Below are 25,151 nucleotides of genomic sequence, written 5' to 3' on the forward strand. Positions count from 1 at the left end.
ATAATAATAATAATAATAATAATAATAATAAAAAATAATCTTTCCATTCAAAACAGCTATTTGAAGGAGTCCTTCCAAAATGATATATATTGTATTTATCCAATATATATTGGATTGAATATGTAATTTTATTTGAATGTCAAGTCAATAAAAAGGCACAAAATTAAGTCATATAATATTTATTTGGTAATGTTTTTATTTTTTAGGGAGGATCGAATACTGGACCTCGTGGTTGGAAATATATGTCAATTACGTTTTAGCACGTGTTATCTTTTTAAAATTAAGAAAAGTTTCATAAGATGAATAAATAAAAAAATTATTATGTTTTATATTTATTATTTTATTAGTTCTTTTTTTTATTTTATAAGTAAAAATGATATATAATAATATTTTTATTTAAATTTTGAAAATTTTGGACATGCAAGACTATAATAGATACACAATATAGGAACAGTTACCACACGTATATTTCTCAGCAATTAAAATAGAAACAAAATAAAAAATTCCAAATTACCCAAAATGAAATGTTTATATTGAACTTTAAAAAAATACTGAATTCTAACCTCAAAATCAAATAATAAAAAATTACAAAATGATCTAAATTCTAAGGCTAAATTGATGGATTTATTTTAGTTCACATCATGGAAAAATTAATGTTGCATGCAATCACGTAAACATTTTGAACAATTCAAAATTTTGAACAATTCAAATTTGGAAAAACAGTGACAACCTATTTTAAAATGTCAATTTTACAACTTGGCTGCATTGTTTTTAATTAATTTCCAATTTTGACTGTTGACAGAAGATTTCCAAAAACTAATTAAGAATTCCTATTATGAATATCTAAAATAGAATTTCAAATATTTTAAATTTTTAGCTTCTAAAATATTTGATGGTGAGCCTAATTTCCTATTATCAACGCCCATCTTGTTTGGACCTCCAAATTCTTTTTACCTGTATTTTCGTTTTAGACAAAATTATTTTTACCTATATATTTAGTAAGATAAGTAAATTTTAGCTCTTTTAAATTAAACACCAAATTGAATAAACAATCAAAAGAATTCCCAAAAAAACTTAAAATTTTAAATTTACCTCAAAATTAATCTATACTTCTCTTAAAATATAAGAAGTAAATTATTCAAAATCTAACCGACAAAAACTAACCTCAACTTTGTTTTGAAAGGCTCACGCTTGAAAACAAATTCAAGGAGTAAAAAGTTTATTTATATTTAGCCTTAAAACATCAGAAGAAAAAGTTTTCGGTAACTATTATTATTTTTCATCTCTTTTTTCAAAGAATGTTTTCAACAAAATCAAGTTTATTATTTCTCGTCCTCATCTATACTTTTTTTTCATAACATAAATAAAAGTATCATTTTATTACGTTTGCTTCTAAAAATGCAGTTTTTTAAATTTATTTTATGCATTTTACTAGTATTTTACTTGTAAAATATATTTTAAACAAATATAGCATAAAAATTTACTATTTAATAAAATAAATAAATTTTATATAAAAATTTATTTTTTTAATTTAAAATTTTAGATAACGAAAAACAATAAATAATTACAAAACATATTTTTGACTTATGCTTTTAAGTATTTAAAGGTGAAGCCACAATTTTTCTTTTTTTCAAGAAAATATAAATTTTTACCTTTAACTTTATATGCATGTATATAACCTCTCTCCAAGTTAGAGAAAACAAATTTAAATCTTGTTTTTTTTTTTAATGTTTTACTGTATTGCTGGTTTCATTTTCATGAAAACATAGTATTATAGAAAAAAAAGAGGCCATTGAAATTAATTTCATAATCTAATTAACCAAAGGGTAAGTCGGTGAAAACTGAAAACTAGAGGTTTAAAAAGTAAATTTGACGCATTCAAGTACTGTAAAAACCATAATTTTCAAAATAAATCCACTGTCATTTTTTTTCCCGTCAAAAACTAAACTAAATGGAAGAAATTAGAAATTTTTTTTCTTGTATTTCTGGTTTAATTTTTAGGAAAATTACGATGAGTGACAAAACTTTTTATGTATTTCAAAATATGTTACTTGTTTTTTTAAATTTATAAATATTGCATATGAATAATAGATAAGATACATATTAATACTATAAGAGATATTCATATAAGTAGTATATCAGATGTATATCATATACATATTACAAATATATCAAACACTCATATAAGATATATATTATATATATCAGTAGTAAGATATATTACAGATATATATTATTTTAGTAAAGTTGTTATTTTAAAATTGGACCTCCGCTTTTTTATAAGAAAAATGTTATATTTTAAAAAATTAAATGTGGTTGCGATTTTATTAATTTTACTGAACATTTTTGCAATATTGCATCTGTCCTAATTTTTTATGCAGAAATAGAATTAGCAAGAAAAAGAAAAAGAGGCCATTGAAATTAACTTCACAATCTAATTAACCAAAGGGTAAGTTGGTGAAAACTGAAAACCAGAGGTTTAAAAAGTAAATTTGACCCATTCAAGACGGTAAAAGACATCATTTTCAAAATAAATCATTATTATCTGTATCACTATCAAATTTTTCCTGTCAAAAACTAAAGTAAAGGGAAGAGATTAGAAAGTTGAGTTGCACCGGTCGGGACCCACCACGAAGGCAATCCAATTGCGCGTTTTTCCGCTGACTCCTTGTAAGACAACAAGCCAATCGCAGCTCGCCACGTAATCATATGCCAGTTTGTTGATGCTCATGACGTGGACCCCACTCTTTAGCTGTCTCCCACGTCCAATCGATTTATGAGTCCCACTCCAAATTTTGGCGGCTACGGCTCGTCTTTCTCCTCCCAAGCCCACACGGTTAAATATAGTTATTAATATCTTAACTAGTTGAATTATATTTCACTAAATTTGTATATTTATAAATATGAAAGTAGATAGGTACTAATGGAATGTTTAATCATCTATCCTGCATTTGCTGTACTAAAAAAACCGTAAAAAATTAACCATACCATTATACCATAAAAGGTGACAAAATATCAACGATCCGAATAATACAAGATTAATGAAAATCTTATTTATCAATTTAAGTACTTTTATAAAATTTCAAGAAATATCAACTCACCACTGTATCTTAATAAAATGTTAGATTATAAATTTGGTCTCTACGATTTGAACATTGTTTTAATTTTGTCATCTCATAAGTAATAGTGCTTATTACGCTTTGTAATCGATTTACAAAAGTTAACCTTAGTAGTTAGAGATGAGGTATTGGAAGTCGGTGTTAATTCTAAGATTTAAAAATTAATCCCCATGGTATGTATATAGTTTTAATTTGATCCCTATAATTTCAAAAGTTTCAATTTGGGATTAATTTCAAATTGGTTCTACCTTTAAAACTTTTAATTTGATCTCTATAATTTTGTTAAACTTTACAAATCATCCGTGAAAAAAATTGTACGCCCGTGAAAATCTCAAATACTTTCTTTTATTTCCTTTCAATGCTAGTTACAATTAGAAAATATGTTGATTTCCACATTAAAAAAATGTCAACATAATAACGACATACATAATTTACCACGTTTGGCCAAATTATAAAAATTAAATTGAAGATAAATCTAAACAGACCAAATTATAAAGAGAAAATAAAAATCTTGATATTTCTTACAATTAAGACAGATATTTGGCTTGGTTACGTCCCGTGCGAGCGGCTTATTCGGAGCTGAGCCGGCTAAAATTAAGCCGAGTTGAATAATCTTTCGAGGTTCAACGTGGGAACTATCAATCAAAAAACAAGCACCGGCTTCCATTAATTAAATTAAAAATTAAAAATCAATGATAATATTTTTTAAAATTAAACCATTACCAAAAATATAAAAAGCTGGCCTGTAAAGCTTCTCTGCTCAAACTCCTCTCTCTCTCTCTCCCTCCTCCATTTGTCTCTCTAACTTTGTGCTCGGCTAATCCACTGATCTCACCATTTTCTTCCAATCAACCGCCGTGGATTTGCCGGCGGAGCTGTCCCGTAGTTCACCTGAGCTCCGATGAGTAGCTGGAGGAAGTTTCCGGCAATGTGTGCTGCTTCTCGCACTCTGGTTCTGCTGTTTCCCCTGCTTCTTCACTCGTTCGTGGTGCTGGTCTCTGGTCAGGGATCTAACAATACCTCCCCATGGCAGACTCTCACTGGTGAGTGTAGCGCTCGTCTCTATCTCCCGAGGTTTGCACGGTTTTGGTTATCTCGTCGTCTTTTTCGTTTTTGGTTTTTTTTCTCTGTGAATTTGTTTGGAGGAGGAAGCTTAATTTTCTTGTTGCGTTGAAAGAAGTTAGAAACGGAGTCGGAAGTGTTTTGGTGAAGTGGCTGTTAACTCAATTAGTATTTCGTTAATAACTTCGGGTTTGAACCAGAAGATTTTGAGTTTGGAAAATCTTCCAGTGCATTTCAGATGGTCATTGACTCATTTGCCTGCTGTTAGGTTTGAATTTGTTCTCTTAGGCGCTGCTGGTGCTGTGAGCTTAATGCTTGGGTTTTGGTTTTGCAGGAGATCCTCCTTTTGTTGTGGCTCGTGGTGGATTTTCAGGGCTGTTTCCTGATTCAAGCTCAAATGCCTACAATCTGGCATTGATGGTTAGTGTCCCTGATGTGATCTTATGGTGTGATGTGCAATTAACTAAAGATGGAGTTGGAATTTGTCTCCCTGATCTGTTGCTTGACAATTGTACTAACGCTGCAAGCATTCTGGGGGCGAACCTCTCCAATGTCTATCTTGTTAATGGAGTTCGTACTGAGGGATTGTTTACGGTCGATTTCAATGCCCAAGATCTAGGGAATGTTTCTGGTAAGTTCAATTTGTCAACACTTTCCCCACTTTTCTTCTTTCTCTGTTTTTATATTTATCTTATCATTTATTATGTTTTATGCTTCTGGCTGTTGGAACTGAAAAACTCAGAATTTGTAAGAGTCAAATACGGTTCTCTATTTTTCTGATCCTCCTTGTATATTTGCTTCCTCTTTTAAGCATTGCATGTAGCTGTTCGACATAATTAACAAAATCTAGTGGATTACTACATTTCAATTTAAGCACTTCAGAGTTTTAAAACGAGGGTTCTATTTTGGAAAATTTGGAACCCAACCCATGTTTATACGACTCACGCTTTTGCTTGTCTATCTCGGTGACTGAGGGAGCTGCATTTGAAAATGGTTTTTGTGTTTTTTTAAACAAAAGAAAATTACTTTGTCTGATTCAGAAAACATGTTCTACAAATTAAAATTTATTTGTAACCTTTAAATACTGTATAGTTACTTTTATTTCAGTGAACATATATCAATCCTCAAGAAACCAACTCTCTAGCCAATCATCACATGTAAGACAACGCATCCGGGGTCAATTTCAACATTGAACTTAATGTTGACGATAAAGAAAAAATTTCTAATTTTCTACAACCATTGTCAAGTTGACCCATTGTTAACTGTGATATAAGATTTCTGTAAAATTTCCTGACAAGTGGATTTAACTGGGCAGTTACTCAAGCTATCTATTCTCGAAGTAATAAGTTTGATGGCAATGGGTTTCCAATTCTCGCTCCCGAAGACGTAGCTATGGATTTCAAGCCAACAGGACTTTGGCTGAATGTTCAGGTAATTGTATTGTGCAATCTACTTTAATTATATACTCACTTTTTTTGCACCGCAAAAATTATGTGCACATACACTAGTGTTCTTCCTTCTTCTCTGCCTAAGTTGTTAGGTTTTACTTTTTATAGTCTTTACTGATCCCTCGTACTCTTTTTGCAGCATGATGCATTCTTCACCCAACAAAAGCTGAACATGAGGAACTTTGTCATTTCTCTATCCAAACGCATCATTATTAATTATATATCATCACCAGAGGTGGGATTTCTTAGAAGTATAGCTGCAAGGTTTAATCCTCGCACAACAAAGTTGATCTTTCGGGCTTTAGGGCCAAACGATGTTGAGATTACAACCAATCAGACATATGGTTCTCTCTTAAACAATCTCACCTTTATCAAGACATTTGCTTCTGGAATTATTGTTCCTAAGTTTTATATATGGCCCATTGGTAACGATAATTACTTACAGCCACAAACCTCTCTTGTTTCGGATGCTCATAAAGAACAGTTGGAAGTTTTTGCATCAGAGTTCTATAGTGACCTTCCAATAAGCTACAACTACAGTTATGATCCAATTACCGAGTACCTGTCTTACTTTGACAATGGCCAATTTTCAGTTGATGGTGTGCTGACTGATTTCCCTATTACTCCATCGGAAGCTATCGGTAAGTCATCATATTCCAGCTCATAAATATGATGTCCATGAATTTACTCACATTTTCCTCCCCATCCGATGATACCTTGAAATCTTTCTTTGCTCCATTTTGGGTCGACATGAGACTAGATACTCACGAGATGCTTAAGATACATCAATGTTTGGAAACCTCAAGAAAAAGCCTAAAATTATTTCCCCATAAAAGCTCCATTTATAATATCCTTTGTAGATTCTGACTTTTTCATCTGAACTATCCACGGAAATATAGGAGGAAATTACCATCTCTCAATTTCAAGTCAGTGATAAACTAAAAGTCTAAAACCGTGGAGATTTTTGTCGATGTCATATTGATTAGAACAAAAACAATCAAGTGTCAATCATTTGAATTGAAATTAAGGCAATAACTCTACTATTTCAGCGTGATAACTCAATAGGTGTTGTCTGCTTTACTTGATTTATAATTGAAATTTCATCAAATTGAGATTTTTTCTCTGATGGTCCAGATTGTTTCGCTCACTTGGGTAAGGATGCGAAAAGTCGAGGTATGCCCGAATTATAATAGTATTTCCACTGAACATTCTCAAATTTTGAATTTCATGCTAGGCTGAATGTTTCTTTAACTGACACGAGACTTCTTAACGTTAATTTTGATATTTTTCCCCCTTTCCAGTCAAGCCTTTGGTTATTTCAAAATTTGGAGCTAGTGGAGACTATCCTGCTTGTACAGACTTGGCATATTCCCATGCTATTTCAGATGGTGTAGAAGTGCTCGACTGTCCTGTTCAAATTGCTAAGGATGGAACACCATTCTGCATGAGCTCAATTAATCTTATAGATAGCACAACAATATTTCAAACACCATTCATTACTCGTTCAAAAAAAATCCCCGCAATTAATCCTAATGATGGAATATTTGCTTTTGACTTAACATGGGACGAGATTCAAACCCTGACCCGTAAGTGAAGTTGCTTCTCATTTTCTTGATAATTATTTTATAACTAGTCCTTTGCAGCATGTCCTTTTTTTTTTTTGGGTCCCATCTCTCAGCTTATTTACAACCACTGGGATTAAAGTTGATTGGACTATAATATGGTTATGTCCTTAATGAGCTGCTTTTTACATTACATTTGAAATGAAATAGAATATAAAGTTTCAAGTGATATTCATTCTATTAGATCACCAAACACTTCCTTTAAGCTCTTTTGAACATCTTGAGCTTGAGTGAATGACTTAAGATGTTGGGTAAAACATGTAAAAGAAGTGCATAATTCTTTAAGGAGAGTAAGCAGAAAGTGATGCCACAGCTCTTGTGATGGTAAAGCTGGTATGCAATTTCTTTCATTGTAAAACTGTTGAGTGAAGTTATGATAGCCATCTACCTTAAGAATTAATAATTCCTATGTGTTTCCGAGCACTAAATGTCGTAGGGTTAGGTGGTTGTCCCGTGAGATTAATCGAGGTGTGCGTAAGCTGGTCCAGACACTCGCGGATATTAAAAAAAAACTGTTAGAGTGAAGTTATGATTGATTTAGGTTATGATTTTAGAAAATGATAACTTGGTTATCAGAGAGAGTAGTATATCATTTCTGTGGAATAGAACATAGCCGGTCTTTACAATGTCACCAGTAGTCTCTTCTTGACTGTATCATTCATTATTTTCTCATCTCAGAGGAAATGAGTGTGGATCATCTGACTAGCATGTCTAGAAACAATGGTGCAAGGATTAGCTTGAAATGCTAACGTTTTTACCATTTGATTTCAACTGCAGCGTCAATATTGAACCCCTTTTCAAGGTTCTTGTTGTTTCGAAATCCAAGGTTCCGAAACAGTGGGAAATTTCTAACGCTACCTGATTTCTTGGCCTTGGCAAAGAATGCAAGCACTCTTTCTGGTGTCTTGATCAAAATTGAGGTGAGGGTTGCTTTTTTTTTTTCTTAACTAAATACAGTACGTGTTTAAGATCTTTGGTATATGAATATGAAATTATAATCACCTGCTCTACCATATCTTGCGTAAAGGAAGGGATTTGATTGCGAATCTGTGAGTAATGGACAAAATAGATTGTGCTAAGGATGGAAATTTGAATACATGGGACAACTAGATTGTACTAAGGAATGAACACTATACTGTGAGGCTCGGAGTGGGAAACTAACCTTTTCATAGCTTCCTAGCCCTGAAAAATATTGCTTGATCCAAAACACCTTGTGTCATTTAGCACAGGGCCAGACAAAAAATTGTCGTTGTTTCTGCCAGATCTTATTTTCCTGTTCCTCTTTATTCAAATGATTACCATTATCATTGGTCTTGTCAGTTGGGTGAAACATAGATTTGTGAAGTAAGTCTTTTAGAGTATTAACTCTGTTGATAGGGAGAACCACAAAGTTACACAAAACAGAAAATTGTTCTGATCAATCTATACTGCAAGTGTAGAGTAGTTGGATCTAAGGGAAGAATAGTTTCTGAAAATTTACTGAACTAAGGAATCCTTTAGTCAATTGAATCACAAAACTCGGGGAGATTTTTTGAAGGGAATGAATCATAAGACATTCTGCTATCCAACTAAATGCTTATCTATTTTTTAATTAAATATGTCATAGCCATTTGATTTTTCGTTGCTGGGAAATTAATTTTTTCATAGAATGATAGGATCACAAACCTCTCCATATTTCCATAATGGCATGATATTGTCTAGCGTCCATTTAGGTCTAAACATGCAAGGTTTTACTTTGGATGTCTACCCAAACGGGAGCCTTAACTGGATGGCGTCCTTATTTATATACCTAGGGTCTTCCTTACTTCAAATTGAGTGGGGCTATGTTCACATCCTAACAATTTTTCCCCTAACAAAGGACCATCAAGTATCTCCTCAAATAGTCACCTATGCTTATCCTGATTCTAGCCCCACAACAGTTTTTTGTTGTTCTTTTTGTTACATTTACTTCTTCATCGTTGCTTCTGATAGCAGTATAGCAAACATTCGCAGCTTTCTGTTTGTCAATCATCATTTACTGTTTTAAGAAGACGACATTGATGTTTCATGTTCGACACTAGGAGTGATTTTCCTGCGTGATGTCTTCCTTCTGATACTTCTCTCTTCCATCAATACATATTTTTGGTTAGCATTTGATATAGTGTTTTAAGTATTCAATCTTTCTTTATTTACGATGTGTGCTGCAAGCTTCAAAATCTATCATGCTATTCAAACATGTCAGTTCTCATTCTGTTCATTTATATTGAGGATATATTGTCTATTTTGTTTCCCAGAATGCAGCCTACCTAGCTGAGGAGCAGGGTTTTAGTGTAACTGATGTGGTCTTAGATTCCTTGAGCAAAGCTGGTTATGATAATCAGACAGCCCTGAAAGTGATGATTGAATCCCCAAATAGTGCTGTTCTAATAAAATTTAAACAGGAAAATAAAAATTACGAGCTTGTTTATGATGTGGACGAGTCAATTAGTAATGTGCTTAATTCAACTGTTGAGGACATCAAGAATTTTGCCGACTCTGTGGTTATCAGCAAGACCTCTGTCTTTCCTGTGAATCAGCTATTTCTCACTGGATCTACAAATGTTGTGAAGAAGCTGAAATCATCTAATCTCTCTGTATATGTGGAATCCTTCAGCAATGAGTTTGTCTCTCAAGCATGGGATTTCTTTTCAGATGCAACAGTAGAGATCAACTCATATGTTATGGGAGCCAACATCGATGGAGTCATCACCGACTTTCCAAAGACGTCTGCTAGATATAAAAGTAAGCACCTTCCTTCGAGTAGATCGATTAATTTGCTTCCAATTGCAAGTTTTTGCTCTACTAGTTCATCAAATGTGGTAATCCAATTGCTTCTCTCTGGAAAATTTGATTTTTCGCCTTAGCTGGATTAGATTAGTAGGATTACACTTCTAGTTCAAATTCATAGATTGACTATTTTTACCTCCAGAAGTGTTTCGCAAGAAAGGCTATGATCGTCAGGAATCGGTTGTTCATATCTAGTTGGTTGCAAGAAATTATATATTATGTTCTGAGTTTTAGTTTTAAAATCGATACGAGGTCTACTGAAGTTCTCTTTCAAAATCCACTCATGATCTTCAACCATATTTAACCTTTCTTTTTTTTAGTACATTTTAGTATCCAACCTTACCCTCTGTATTCAGTACTCTACGCCTCAGTACTGTATGTTCCTTCCAGTTTTTTAGCTGACTGGACGTAAATAAGAGGGATCATATCAGTAGGATTTTCGAGGCGTTGCTAAATGTCGATATCAATGCATTTAACTTTCATTGGTCTATTTGCTACACGCGCATCGTGCAGAAAATTTCAGCTACAACTACTTGATGTTATCAGAATTTTGTTTTTTGAGCCTGTTCACTGACATAGTTGTCTCAAACTAAATGCAGAGAACCACTGTTTAAGTATGAAACCAACACCTTCTTACATGAGCCCTGTCGAACCTGGTAGTTTGTTGCAACTGGTTACTGCCGAGTACATGCCTCCAAAGGTTGCTCCGAGCCCTGTTCTGGACGACAAAGACGTAGCTGAGCCACCATTACCTCAGGTCGCGAGCAGAGCTCCGCCACCTGCTGCGGGAGGAGGTGGCTCTACAGCAGCACCTCCACCTACACGCAATGGACAGCCCAAGCTTGGAGCTGGTACAGGCTTCTTCCTCTTGAACCTTGCCATGCTTCTCATTGCTCTTCTTCCATTCTGAGAAAGATAGCAGCGGGTGCTCGTGATCGTCTCTACTGTAAATCTCGGATCCTTGTTGCTCTTTAGAACTGAACTTCAACTTGGTAGTCCAAATTCTTTCGCGAAATCGGTATTTAATTCTTTGAACTTTCCTGTCTGTAGGTATGTTTTTAGTTGCTCCCCCCATGTTGAAAACGTATTCTTGAAAGAGGGTTCATTCATGATGGATTGACTGTGTATTTGTAGCCAAAGCCAATCTTTGCTCTTTTTGTCTGTTGTAAACTTTGTAAGTTTTTTTGCTTGTGATTTTTTTTTTTTTTTTTTTTGTGTTGTGTTTATCCAAAATGTTTGAAACTTTCACTTTAGCTTTGAAGCAAAGGATAATGCAGCATTCAGCCAAATATTTTACAAATTGGGATCCAATACATGTTGGTTAACGTTCTTGTTTTTTGGTTTTTGTTTTTAATTTTATTAAGAAATTTAACTATTATTTATATTTTCTGTTTTCCATTTTTCAAAAACATTCTCAAAATTGTATATAAATTTTGGAAATAACCAAGACAAGTTTTTTATTTCTAGTTTATATTTTCAATTTACTCCAATGTAAATACAAATTTTGTTTTATCATTATTGAATCTATGAATGTTAATGGTCATACAATTTTATTTTTCTTTATTTAAAAAAAAAAAATGAGAACATTACCAAACGACTCAGTCAAAATCCAAAACGTTTCTAGATTTCTTTTTTATCCCTTCTATTGGGCTAATGAATAATGATATGTTGTGCAACACAAAGACCATTTTATTGTTTACTATTTGGATAATCTTAGTTAATATGATAAAAATCAATGGAGATAATTTCAATAAATAATGGGCTTAATTTGAATAATATTCAAATTCAAATAAAACAATCAAAAGTTATATTCCAAAAAAAAACCATGTCATGATTAGGGTTACCTATTGTAATTTCTCACAATTTAGGGTTCATTAACTAGCAAAATTTTGTTAATTTAAAACAAAACTATCTTTTCTACCCCTCCCTGGATGTGGAAGGTTTAAAATTTAAATCCCCATCTAATATTGTGTGTTCTAAAATTTTTTTTAATTAATAAAAAAAATAGAGAATTTTTACTTCATAGCATAAAATTAATAATACATCTTTAATATATATTTTTTTCAAATATAGCATGAGTTTGACTTTAAGTGTATTTTATATTACATTTCAGTTTGACTTTAATTTTAATAGTAATATTTTTGTGAAATTATAAAACTCATTACTATACTTGAAAATAAGTATTTATTCTATGCTTTATATATAAATCCCTCAAAATATATATGATAGAGTTCAAATCTCTCTTGTCTAGTTCAACCTTTAAAAAAAAAGAATAAAATAAAATAAAAAACTGTGAGGTATCCACTAAATATAGTCTTCATGAGGTAAAAATTTTCTTCTTAATTTGAATTGATTACAATGGGACTTTCCTTAGAATTGCCTAGAAACTAATGAGAAGAACAGAAAAGTTTTGTAGGCCAACCAAATATCATAAATTAAAACATAGTCAAATTCAGCCATCATAATTTTCTATCACAATGTTTACAGATTCGACATTAATACGAGCGAGTCACATTTTATAGTATTACAAAACAATCGAGAAAATATAAAAATATTAACAAAATATCACCGATAAGATTTTTTTTTATTGTAAAATTGAAATCTCGTCATCTCAAAAAAATACACCAGTGGTCTCTTGGTCCAGGGCCAATTTCTTTGTATTTCACTCATAAAAATCTCGTGTACGTAAAAATTTATATATAATATGTAGTAAAAATTTTATTTGTTTCTTGAAATTCGTAAGTGTTTGAATCAATGCTTTTTATTAACTGTGTAACGTTGACTCAAACTCCCCCACAACCAGTTAAATTTTTACTACATATTGTATATAAATTTTTACATATACAATAAGGACCCGTTTACTTATCCGCAATCGTAATTAATCAATCGTAATGAAAACTTTGATTCCCTTTGATAGTGTTTACCAAATTACAGGGATGTAATCAAATTGTGGGACCCACCTCAAACTTTGTAATCCCATTACATAAAAGGTTATAATCCCATTACACTCCTACAACCCCTATCAATCCCGTTCACATTCCCTACTTCGTGGACCCCGTATATATATTGTAATTAATGTACCACTTTTACCCCTTCTTTCTCATCCTCGATTAGATACATATAATTTTTAATTAGTTTTTTCTTATATATTTTTATAATTTCTTCCCCATTTATATTCCAATTTTTATTAGTTGGTGTAATTTTATTATATAATATGATAAATTAATATTAATTAATATCAATAAATTTTTTAAATAGATATTATTACTTTTAAATATTAGAATAATAAAACTTAATAATACGTTATACTAAAATTTTTTGGTTCTACTACAAAATATTTGATTTGATGTAATTTTGTTTTAATTATTCTATTAATATTAGATAAATGGTAATAATAAAAAATATTTACTATCAATAATATAGTAATAAATTAAATTAAAATTTATTATTATTGTAATTTAAAAAAGATGAACACAATTTGAAAAAGAGAAAGTGGTATATTAGTAATTGTTATATATCTACCGATTCCGATTCCAGACAGTTTTAGTAAACAACATCAAAGAAATTCTGATTACGATTTCAAAAAATTTATGGTAAACAAAATCAATTGAATAACATTACGATTCCGATTTATTTCATTACAATTGATTTTCATTACGATTTGCTTTCCATTACGATTGCAGATAAATAAACGTGGTCTAAATTTTTAGGAGTGAAATACTAAGAAACGACGCTCGGGCCAAGGGACCCTGGTGTAATTTTAGAAATCTTTGGAATTAAATTTGAATTTTGGGCTTTTTTTAAGTTATCCACATGGGAAAAGGTGGGAAAGGTGGGACCCAAGAGAGGATTCCTAGGTATTTTCCATGCCACCAACCAAAAACACGGCATAAGGCTCTCAAAATGGGATTTATAATAAAATAATTTGGCGTCAAAATATATTTTTGACTTATGATCTCAAAAGTGTGTTCCTATTTTAAATTTGGTCCTAAATTACAAGTTTAATGTATCAACCTTTAAAGATTAAGGTTTCGATGGATGTCATGTGGCTACATTAGTAGAGATAGGGGAAGTTGTTGAACCAAGAACTCGTAAGAAGCATTCCTTACCTGATATTTCGCAAGAGAATTAATTCGAGGAATATGCCGTAAGAAAAAGAGACAAAGGAACTTGTCTGATTTCTGACATCCAATATCGAAGAGCTTTCACCACCAAGAGAGATAAGATAACCCTTAAAAATTTGATTGCAATTGGAGAGTCTGATTCAACAATTAGGTAAGGACAATTAAGCGATATAGCCAAACAAACTCCCCCAAGTAAGGAATCAGAAGAAATTGCGAGCAAGTTGCCTTTATTCTACTAGTAGAATTCTGAAGAAGAGTGCCCAAACCCGTCAATTGGTTTCTAACTTTAAGTTAACAAGTCTCTAACTTTAAGGGCCTAACGAGTCTATAAAATTTTAATTTTATGTCTATTAAGACATTTATTATATTTTCTAAAATTCACAAATCGTTTAGACATAAATTGAATTTTGTATTCACCAGAACTCTGAGTTTTCAATTCTTTATCAATAAGTTAATGAATTTTTTTAAAAAATATATTTAATAGGTTAGAGATCTATATTCTATTAAATACAACATTTCAGATATTTAAATTCAAGAAGACACCATCTTAAATGTTCAAAGACTAAATTTATATTTTAATCAAAAGAAAAAAAAACAAACTATTTTGTACTTTACATTTTTTTTAGAATATTACTATATTATAAAAATTTAACCTATGAATATCAGAAGGAGTCAGTTACTATTGAAACACTTAAATTCTACTCAGGTAGATTATCCTTTCCGTTCACGGTTCTCCAATAATAAATAATTAATTTTGCCCACAAAAACTAAATCCAAATCTCATTCAAATTCAATAGGGAAAAAAAAGTTGATACTTCTTGGATCAAATTAGAAAGATATTAAACTTTGAAGTGCCTAAACCAATACTTTAAACAAAAAATTGGCCCAAGATGAAGGGCTAGAACTTGGAACTCTGATGAGTCATGACAACGCCAAGATGACGTTCTTTCGCACAGTAAACCAAGAAAAGGGGGAGAGAGAGTCCCATGAACCGAAGCAAACTCCCAAAATCCCCCATCAAATTCAGCCCTTTCATATCATATTTTAACCCATCAGTCTTTTTTGGCAACCCACTTCTTTAATTTCCCCCTCTTTGACTTTCCAAGCTTTCAATATCTCTCTTCCGCGTTCGTTATAAATTCATTTCATCTTCGTCAAATCTTGCATTCCAAGTTAGTTTCCAAGCTGAAGAAGAAAAATGCCGGAGAAAGAGAGTCACAGCGCTGTTGCAGAGCCCCGCCTGGTGGCCAGAAAGTTTCTGGCCAGGCCCCAGCATGAAGGATTGGGCGCCATTGTTAGAAGGAGCATTGGAAGGTACTAAAACTTGTTCTTATTGGAGAGAACTTGATGGGTTTTGAGATTTTTGTGATTTGAATCATGGGTCGGTCTCTGTTTCTAGTTTTTTATGCCCTTAGAATGCACCATTTGAATTAGTTAGTGGAGGTTCTTCTTATTGGAGAGAACTTGATGGGTTTTGAGATTTTTGCAGTTTGAATCATGGGTCTCTCTGTATTTTATAGTTTAATTTTTTTATCCTTGGAATGTACCATTTGAATTAGTTAGTGGAGATTCTTATTATTGGAGAGAAAAAAATTGATGGGTTGACAAATGTTTGCAGTTTGAATCATGGGTCTCTCTCTGTTTCTAGTTTTCTTTAATCCTTATAATGTGCCATTTTTGAATTTGTTAAGTGGAGGTTCTTCTATTGGAGAGAAAAAAACTTGATAGGCCAGTTTGAATCATGGGTTCTGTCTCTTTTCAGTGTTTTCTGTCCTTAAATGTACCATTTGAATTAGTTCGTGGAGGGTCTTCCTGGCTTATCTGGTTTGGTTTAATGGTGTCTTTTGCACAGGTTTGAGCTGAAATATTTTGACCCTTTTCTGGTTTTGGATGAATTTTCAGGTGGGTCTCTCTCTCTCTCTATATATATTTTCCCCTTTTTTTATGTTTAGATTGAATGGAGTTTTTAGCAATGACATATATGATTCTTATATTATTTGGTTCTTGAACTTTGCAGTTACTGCCCCAGCTGGATTTCCTGATCATCCACACAGAGGTTTGGAATATGAATGTTCAATTACTGCTATTTTGATTGTTTTATGTGATGGTTAAGGCTAATACATTATACTAATTTTGTTATAATTCTTTGAGTTGGAACAGGATTTGAGACAGTGACCTACATGTTACAGGTATGGCCAATAGATTATACAACAAAATACACTTTCTTAGGTCTATTTTGATGACTTTATGATTTTATATTTCATTAAAAATGTTTTGGGCTTCATGTTTAGGCCTATTTTCATTGAAAACTGTTGATTTTTTTTAAAAAGAAAATGTAATGTTAAAGGAAAAGTGCTATTAAAGGTCCTTTTCTTCAACATAAACAAACAAACAAACAAAAAAAAAAGAAAGGAAGAAATAAGAAATCAAGTGGACTGATATCTCTCTCTGCAACTTTATTGGTAAAAAAGCCTTTCAGTTAACCAGAGTGATTGCTTTTCTTTATAAATGGTTTTACTGAATTATGATAACTTGATAAGGAAACAGTGGGAAGAAGCAAAAAAAAAAAAACTACTCACAAACCCCTACTTCAATTTGAAAAGAAAAAACTTTTTTCTTATTTCCCGAAATCGATACCATATCGCTTACGTCGTGGATCCCTATAATTGGGACTCATTGCCTGAGCTGAAAAACACAGTAACCAACATAGAGTTTGAACCCAAGACCTCGCAATAGATGATACCATAAGGTCTAAGGCCCTTGCCACTGTGCCATTTTCGGGGACTATTTAAAAAACTTGTATTATACATAGAAACAAACTAAAAGAAAACAACTTCTAAGAAACAGTATTTTAGTTGTGGGGTCTTGCTTGAGAGTGGACAAAACCCATTGATTGGTCTCTGTTTTTTGGGTCCACAGGGAAGTGTGACCCATGAAGATTTTGAAGGCCACAAGGGAACAATTGGTGCAGGTGACATACAGTGGATGACTGCAGGAAGAGGGATTGTTCATTCAGAAATGCCTGCATCCCAAGGCACCCAAAAGGGCCTCCAGCTTTGGATCAACCTCTCTTCCAAGAATAAAATGTAAGAACCACCCCTTTTCTCTTTATCTTTATAACTCGGATATCGAGCGACTCGTTTCTTGCATTATACTTGGCTGTCCACCCTCACTTGTTTTTGAGGTGACTTTGCTCACTTCGAAGCCAGCTTCTGGAGATAACAAGGGTTTTAAATTATTTAGTACTCTCGAACCTTGGATGATATCTTTCTCTAGACATCTCGAGCGCTTGCCATGTGGGTCACCCCTTGGGAGTTCTTTTTATGCTTTTTTCACAAACTACTATGATTTTTCATGATTGATCCTTTCTTTAAAGGTGCTTTTGAGTGAAAGCACACTTTGTATGTTGATCAATGATCAGCCTCTCAACAAACCTGCCTTTTGCTTGTGAATGAATCTTGCAAAGATATTTGTTGTGCCGTGCTGTGCTGTCTTAACACTTTTTTAGACATGCTTGCTACTTGTAATCCCAAAGAGTTAGAGCTTCGTGGACGAAGAATATGGTTCAATGGTCGGTTCGATAACGTCACATGTAGTTGGGATACTCGTAATTTAGAAAGATAGTTATATTCATTCGATAGATGATATCGAGTATAGACTGTCTAAATTTTAAAAGGAGTAATTATGATGTTAGACATTTCAATCGAAAAGGATGTAAAATCTCATTTGCTAGTTGGATTTTTGACTTGTGTTCTCATAGCTGCCCCACAAGCCTCTTTAACAATTCTCTCAACTTTTTTTCTCTCTCTTTTTCAGGATTGAACCAAATTACCAAGAAGTTTCAAGCAAGGAAATCCCAGAAGCTTCAAAAGATGGAGTGAGAGTGAAAGTCATAGCTGGTGAGGCATTGGGAGCAAAATCACCAATATACACAAGAACTCCAACCATGTACTTGGACTTCACTCTCAACCCAAAAGCTCATCTCCAACACCCGATCCCGTCGTCCTGGAATGCGTTTGTTTACGTTCTAGAAGGCGAAGGTGTGTTTGGGAGCTCAAAGTCGGCGCCCGCGATGGCTCATAACCTTCTGCTGCTCGGTTTCGGGGACGGTTTAGAGGTCTGGAACAAGTCAAGCAAGCCTCTGAGGTTTGTTTTGGTTGGAGGTGAACCATTGAGTGAGCCTGTTGTGCAATTTGGGCCATTTGTGATGAACACTCAAGAAGAAATTGACCAAACTATTGATGATTTTGATAACTTTACTAATGGGTTTGAGAAAGCAAGGCATTGGAGATCAGAAGCTGCACTTACTCTTGGGTTCTAACTTTTATTTTTTTCTTCTTAAAAAAAAAATCAAATCATTGTTCATAGGATCATTCCTTTTCCCTTGATCGAAAGGCAAAATATATGTTTTAGTAATCCCTCGTGTTTGGGTGTTCTTTCAATCTTATTCTTGTAATTGAAAAAGTTTCAATATAGCCGCATATGTTTTAACATTTTTTAATTATATCATTCTCATTGTTGACGGTTAAAATAGGTCGATGATAAGCTTACATGACATAAAATTTGAATTAGGTCAGGTACGAGATAAAAAGGTTTTTATATCCTCCAAATTTATAACGAGTCTGTTTAATTTATCTTTTAAATTTATATCAATTCACTAAGTATAATGTCATGAAAATCTACCATCAGCTGGTTTTAAGATTTACTAATAGAAATAGTTGAATTAAAAAATATTAAAATATAATAGAGTAAATTGAAATTTTTTAAAACTAGAGAAACAAATAAAATTATTTCTAATTGCAATTTGGTAGCTGATTTTTTTCCCACTTGACTTATTTTTTCAAATCCAATCACAAAAGGGAAGCATGATAATAAGAGCCAACAAAATTCTTTGATTATGGTTGAAGGGATTTCTTTTAACTCCAAAATGTGATGTGATGTATTTTATTTTATTTTATTTTAAAATTTTATTATTATTCAAATATGTAAAAATCTTAATATTATTATATATTTGAGTGTTGCTTTACGTTTGCTTGCTATATTAAAGAGAAAAATCTTCTCTAGTGATTTATATTAATTAAAAAACTCCAATAGGACCCATTAGATTTTTATTTTATTTTTTAATGTGTATTTTAAAAACCAAGGGTTCATTAATTAATTGTTTGTTTTTTTAATAAATATTTTTAACAATTTTCATTGCCATGTTTTGAAAACTTAAGCATGTATTTTTCGGATTTTGATTTTGATTTTTAGAATGTAGTTCTTAAGATTTCAAAATTATTTTGAGAAGGTGAATGTAATTATTGTTTTAAGTGAAAAATAAAATAAAATAAAACATAACCATAAACATAAACAATTAAAACTAAAATCATTATCAAATATGTCATCGTTTAAATAAAGAATCATTGACATATATTTCTAATCAAAAGGTATTTATGAAAAATTATCGATAATTGACATTAAAAAATTATAATTGAAAGGATAAATTTGAAAATTATTTATTCTATCTCCTTTTAATTTTGGTCCTCCCATTTGAGTGGACCAAAGCAATAATTGATGTTGCTAACTTTGATTGGATAAAGTGGGCAATGGGTATAAATGCAAAGTGAAATAAAAAAGGGAGGGTGATTATTGTTTTGTTTGTTGGTCCCCAACTTTACCAAATTTATTAATTCTATTTTACTCCATGATTTTTTTCATTTTAAATCTTTAGACTATTTTTATTATTTACCAATGTTTTTGCTAATCATTAAACAATGAGCCTAAGACTTAGTTTTAGATTGGTATAGGTGCTAAAATATTTGCTGTCAATAGCTTTTAAGAAAACTAGGAGTAATATTAAAATTAGGTTCCGTTTAATAATTTTTATTTTTTGTTTTCTGTTTTTAGACATTATACTTGATTTCTCATTGTTTTTTTTTTAATATACTTTTCACGTTCTTTAGAAAAATATTTAAATATTTAGTCAAATTCCAAAAATAAAAACTAATTTTTTTAGTTTTAAAATTTTGGTTTAGATTTTGAAAATATCATTTAAAAGTAGATAACAAAATAGTGAAATACAAGGTGGGAGTTGTGTTTTTATTTTAAACACAAAAAATTATAGCGTTTGGTAAATTAGTACTAAGTTTGTTGGAGGACAAAATATGACCTACTACTACGTAAGGACCATCTCACGTGATCTATCATTTCCTTCGAAAATACATCATGGATGAGCTATTAAGCTCGGCCAGGGTGCATTCATATAGCTCGAAACCTTGCTAATAGCTTATAACCACTAGACTTATGCTGAAGTAACTCCCGCAACCGTTTGTAATTGCCTAACTAATTCCGAAAACAATTAAACAGACCATAGGTGTGAGACCCACAATCTCTCTCCTATAAATAGACATTCATTCTCGTGAATAGGTATGTTGCAATCTAATTCATCGTCTTGAGAGCTATAGGTCAAATTCTTATTAACATGAGCATTAGAGTGGAGCTCGATCTAAACTACCTCGCACGTGTTCACAGAAAGGTCATATTTTGGTATAAACAAAGTTTTTAAAATTTAGCTATAATGACCAAAAATATGCCTAATATTTCAATTGTATGTATAATGTTGGGTTGATATTTAATCTCAAAATTTTTAAGGATGTTTATTTAAATTACAAATTACATATTGTTTATTCTAAATTATTTGATAAAAGATGAAGAAAAATAATTGCTATAAAAATTGTATAGAACAAAATGTAATTTCTATTTAAATAAAAAGAGGTAAAAATAAATCAATTTATAACAAATTAAATAGAGTAGAAGCAACAAGTTAATTAAAACAAAAAAAAAAAAAAACTGATGAAATGAGATGGATTGTGAATTACATTGTTTGAAAACTTTACTGTGGATATGTGATGATAAAATGATAACTTTTAAAAGTTTGTAAGAAAATGTTTCATATTTTCAGAAAATCAATCTCAAACACGACCCAAATCCATTTGAAAAAGCAACATCTAATCTATAATATGTTGCTTCAAACACATGTTTACGTAGATATATGTATCTTTTGTTTCTTTTTCCATATTTTTGCATTCTCGATCCAGAAAAATAAAATTGTTTTTCTAGCGGTTCTTGTTTCTTTCAAATTCCTAATTAAAAAAAGTAGAAGTTTTATATGAAAATTAAAATTTTAAATTGTTTTTTATATTTATGATGTATTTTATATATATAAATGACAAATTAATATTTTACCTATGATTTGAAAAAAAAAAAAAACTTAAAATGTGATGGTGTTGTTTTCCAAAATTTCTACATAATTTAAAAAACGTTTCTTAATAATAGAAACAGTTACCAAACATTTAATTTCTAAAAAATTGAAAATGAGAAACAAAGACAGGAAAGAAACATTATTGAATTGACCCATAAAAACATTAATGCCAAAGACAAAAATGTTGTTTTAGAATAGAGTTTAAGATTTAAGGTCTCGTTTGGAATGAAAATCAAGGAATTCAATATTGTTTATTAAATTGCAGAAATGAAATTAATGAGTAGAACACTCCTCAAACTTAGAAATTACTCGATAAAAAGTGTAATTCTTGATTGGAGATATATATCAGTTACTGTTGATCGATTCTCTTTGACATAATATAAATGATAAAAAGCATTTGCTATCAATAAAATAGTAATAAAATAAAATATATTATTTTAATTAAAAAATAACATTAACATAATTTTTAATTCATATATTTGTAAATAGCTAAAAAGTTTTTTCTAGTAGGCCCAGCATGTTGAGACCGGAGCGTGACTAGGGAGCAAGCTCTTAAAAACTCTCATTTTTTCGTTGGGGTTCAGAAATCTTGGATTTTGTGCTTCAAAGTCTAGCTTGCATCCGTCGCATGACCCAATCTCCTCTTATTGAGCTAACAAAAATTGTTATATATCAATTTTATAAAATTTATAGTAAAAAAATTAATAATAATAACTTCCGACTTCTCGTCGACCTAACACATAATGCTTAAAGTCAGGGATCAAACCGATATAATTATCAAAATTTATGAAAGAGAATTTATTACATCATATATGTTTATTAATTACTCTTCCTTTGTTAACACTTCTATTAAATTACAACTAATATTGCAATAAGAATAATTACAACTAAAATGTACATGTTTTTTTTCATAATTTTAATTATTTTTTAGATTTTATCTAATAAATCAAAATTAATTATGATATTTATTATAGATAAGAATGTCAACTAAGCAAGTCAAAATCGAATATATTTCCCATTCCCAAATTTGCAGAAAATTTCATTTTCCATTCCCATCTTTCTCTATATCTCTCAAAATTTGGTAGTCAAAGACGTGTAAAGAAATACATAATTTATCTAAAAAATGTCTTTTAAATTATTTTTATTGTTTTAATAAATTCATTTTATGAAAACTGATTGGTATATTAGAAAGGAAAAATAAGTATATATGATATAAAATAAAATATGAAGTATTCAGATAGTTTTAATTTTTTATCCTAAAAGAAAAAAGTTGAGGTCATGTTAGAAATGAATGGGATTAAATAATTTTATCCACTAAAGATAAATTTTCAATAAAGTTTGTTTATTCCTAACAATAGACTAATGAAAATTTAGACTTTAAACTATACTGCATGCTAATACGTTTTTTGAGATTGAAATCTATTTATCTATTAAATACAATAGAAATTGACATCGAAAATAAACTATGTCTAAAACTTGATAAAAACTTTTGTTGACAAATATTTAGGCAAATGTTATTTCCTAAATATATATATATATATATATATTTAATTAAGGGCTCGTTTAGTAACATTTCTGTTTACGTTTGATATTTTCAAATTTGTATAAACATAAATGCTTTGTAATTATTCATGTTTCTAGTGTCTCATTTAAGAAACGTTTTCAAAATTGTGTAAAAAATTTGAAAACAACACAATCAAGTTTCTTGTTCTATTTCCATTTTTTTTAATTATAGATAGAAGCATTATTTTATTATTTTTAACTTATGAAATGTATAAGAAATATATAAAAAAATAAATATAACATAAAAATTATAAGTTGCTATACTTTGTCCGGTCTCTAACGACATCTCGACCTTGGTCGGGGTTTCGACATGCTATAGATTATCATTGGGAGACAACTTATTAGTTTCTTGCCAAGTAGAAGGTCGTTTTGGTGCTCCCAACAATATATTTATATATATAATTTCATTTTTTTTAAAAGAGGAAAATTGTAGCTTTAATTCAAAATTTGAGTCAACAAAAACCAAACTTTTCTTCAACAAAAAGGATTCTCTTTGGTAAAAAAGTCTCCTCATATTTGGAAATGTTTTTTCTTTTGAGTGGAGGAAGCGTCAAGGCCATTTACTTTTAACACTGATTTAACACCAAAAAAAAAAAAAGAAAAATCTATTTTTGTAGTAATAATAATGATGAATATTTTCAAGAAAAATTATAGATACTTGAGCATCATTTTTAATGAATTTAAAATATAATTTTTTATCTCAATTATTATTATTTGATAATATCGTTTAGATTTATTGCAAATTTCACTAAATTATTATATTTATGTAAATATTTATTTACTATCTATACAACTTTGAATCTTAAAGAAATCTATTTAGTTTAGATTCTGTTGGGCAAGATTTAGATTTTGCCTTCACCAAAAATAATAATAATAATAATTATTTTTTGAAAATTTAAGTTTACCCACCTGTGAGGCTATGAGTCTATAAAGAAACAGTTTGGGAAAGTTCAATTGTCCGAAATGAATTTCTAAATCTACGGATTTATCAACATCAAGTTCGTAAACAAAACCAAATTGTTGTTGGCAATTCTATAATTTAATTATGTATGATCAAAAAATTATGAAAAACCTTTTCCTTGTTTTTGCTTATATTCTTTTTCTATCCTATTTCGGGAATGACTTGTACCGCATTACTAGTCATAGTATGGATATTGTGAGGAAGACTATTTTACCTCTTCTTTATTTCTTTGTTTTTTACAATACAAATAGGAGCGGTATTATTATGTCACTGGTGTCAGATTGAAATGTCATTGAATGTATCCATGGCCTAACATGTCTAATTATTTCGCCACTTCAAATACATTTAAAACGTTTTAGCCGATGTCAAAAAAAAAAAAGTTTTAACCTAATTCTTAAAAAAAAATATGTTTGAAAAAAAAAAAGAACAGAGAGAATAAAAAATTGAAATTCTCGTCACACACACCCTTATAAAATTTTCCCTCTAACTTTTTGTTTTACAAAATCATTTACATAAATAATATAAAATAAATATATTAGCAGAAAGTTTAAAATTTTACCCCAAAAAAAATATAATAATAATAACTAAAAAGTTAAAATACCATTTTATCTTGCACTTTTAATTTTATTCATTTTAGTCTTCTATTTTCAAAATATTTGTTTGGGTCAATTTACTTTTAAAGAATGACCATTTTAAAATATTAATATTATTTTAATCTAATTTATTTTATTTCAACGGGATGCTACACTCCATATATTTATTGCAATGTAATCTTAACTTTATATTAAATAGTTTATACTAATTTGTGTTAAGATTTTGAAAATAGGGACAAAAATATCACTTACGAACATTTTGAAAGTATATACATTAAAATGAACAAAAGTTGAAAGTATAAACACAAAGATGATCATTTTGAAAGTACAGTTGATAGAAAGACCAAAATAATATTTCAACCTCGTCCAAATCAAATTCAAATTTAAATATGATATAAAACATAATGGACAAAAAAATCACCCTAATAATACAAAATTTTAAAATACACCTATTAAATTTATGCCATCTTGAAACATTTCTATAACAAATTCATAAAAGAATATATTTCTACAAGAAAAAAGTAATATATATATATATATATATTTATAATTTTCCAAAGATCATATTTATCATCTAATAAGTTAATAACTACATTCTAATTCCAAAACTA

General features: G+C 30.6%; 2 protein-coding genes across 2 annotated transcripts; both read left to right on the forward strand.

Annotated features, from left to right (window-relative positions):
• The first annotated feature begins 3,868 nt into the window (after positions 1-3,868).
• On the forward strand, positions 3,869-11,226 carry SVL1 (SHV3-like 1). The gene is made up of 9 exons (XM_022283725.2): positions 3,869-4,162; positions 4,516-4,812; positions 5,497-5,612; positions 5,769-6,270; positions 6,764-6,802; positions 6,931-7,215; positions 8,029-8,171; positions 9,525-10,011; positions 10,656-11,226. The coding sequence occupies exons 1-9, from the start codon at positions 4,021-4,023 to the stop codon at positions 10,964-10,966; spliced, it is 2,322 nt and encodes a 773-aa protein (XP_022139417.1). The 5' UTR covers positions 3,869-4,020; the 3' UTR covers positions 10,967-11,226.
• A 4,010-nt stretch (positions 11,227-15,236) lies between these two features.
• On the forward strand, positions 15,237-18,684 carry LOC111010355 (RmlC-like cupins superfamily protein). Its single transcript, XM_022283726.2, has 6 exons — positions 15,237-15,494; positions 16,033-16,082; positions 16,198-16,236; positions 16,341-16,369; positions 17,100-17,266; positions 17,997-18,684. Exons 1-6 carry the CDS (start codon positions 15,379-15,381, stop codon positions 18,499-18,501), a joined length of 906 nt encoding a protein of 301 aa, XP_022139418.1. The 5' UTR covers positions 15,237-15,378; the 3' UTR covers positions 18,502-18,684.
• Positions 18,685-25,151: the final 6,467 nt, after the last annotated feature.

Source organism: Momordica charantia (genome assembly GCF_013281855.1).
Source record: "Momordica charantia cultivar OHB3-1 chromosome 11 unlocalized genomic scaffold, Mcharantia_2.0 BLBB01000011.1, whole genome shotgun sequence".
In the NCBI taxonomy this organism is placed as follows: Eukaryota; Viridiplantae; Streptophyta; class Magnoliopsida; order Cucurbitales; family Cucurbitaceae; genus Momordica; species Momordica charantia.

Bases quoted from the DNA above. Each gene is read 5' to 3' on its own strand.
- SVL1 (XM_022283725.2), top strand. From the start codon at position 4,021: ATGAGTAGCTGGAGGAAGTTTCCGGCAATGTGTGCTGCTTCTCGCACT. The intron at 4,813-5,496 runs GTAAGTTCAATT...TTAACTGGGCAG, and splicing joins AGATCTAGGGAATGTTTCTG to TTACTCAAGCTATCTATTCT. The intron at 5,613-5,768 runs GTAATTGTATTG...CTCTTTTTGCAG, and splicing joins GACTTTGGCTGAATGTTCAG to CATGATGCATTCTTCACCCA.
- LOC111010355 (XM_022283726.2), top strand. From the start codon at position 15,379: ATGCCGGAGAAAGAGAGTCACAGCGCTGTTGCAGAGCCCCGCCTGGTG. The intron at 16,083-16,197 runs GTGGGTCTCTCT...TGAACTTTGCAG, and splicing joins GGTTTTGGATGAATTTTCAG to TTACTGCCCCAGCTGGATTT. The intron at 16,237-16,340 runs GTTTGGAATATG...GAGTTGGAACAG, and splicing joins TCCTGATCATCCACACAGAG to GATTTGAGACAGTGACCTAC.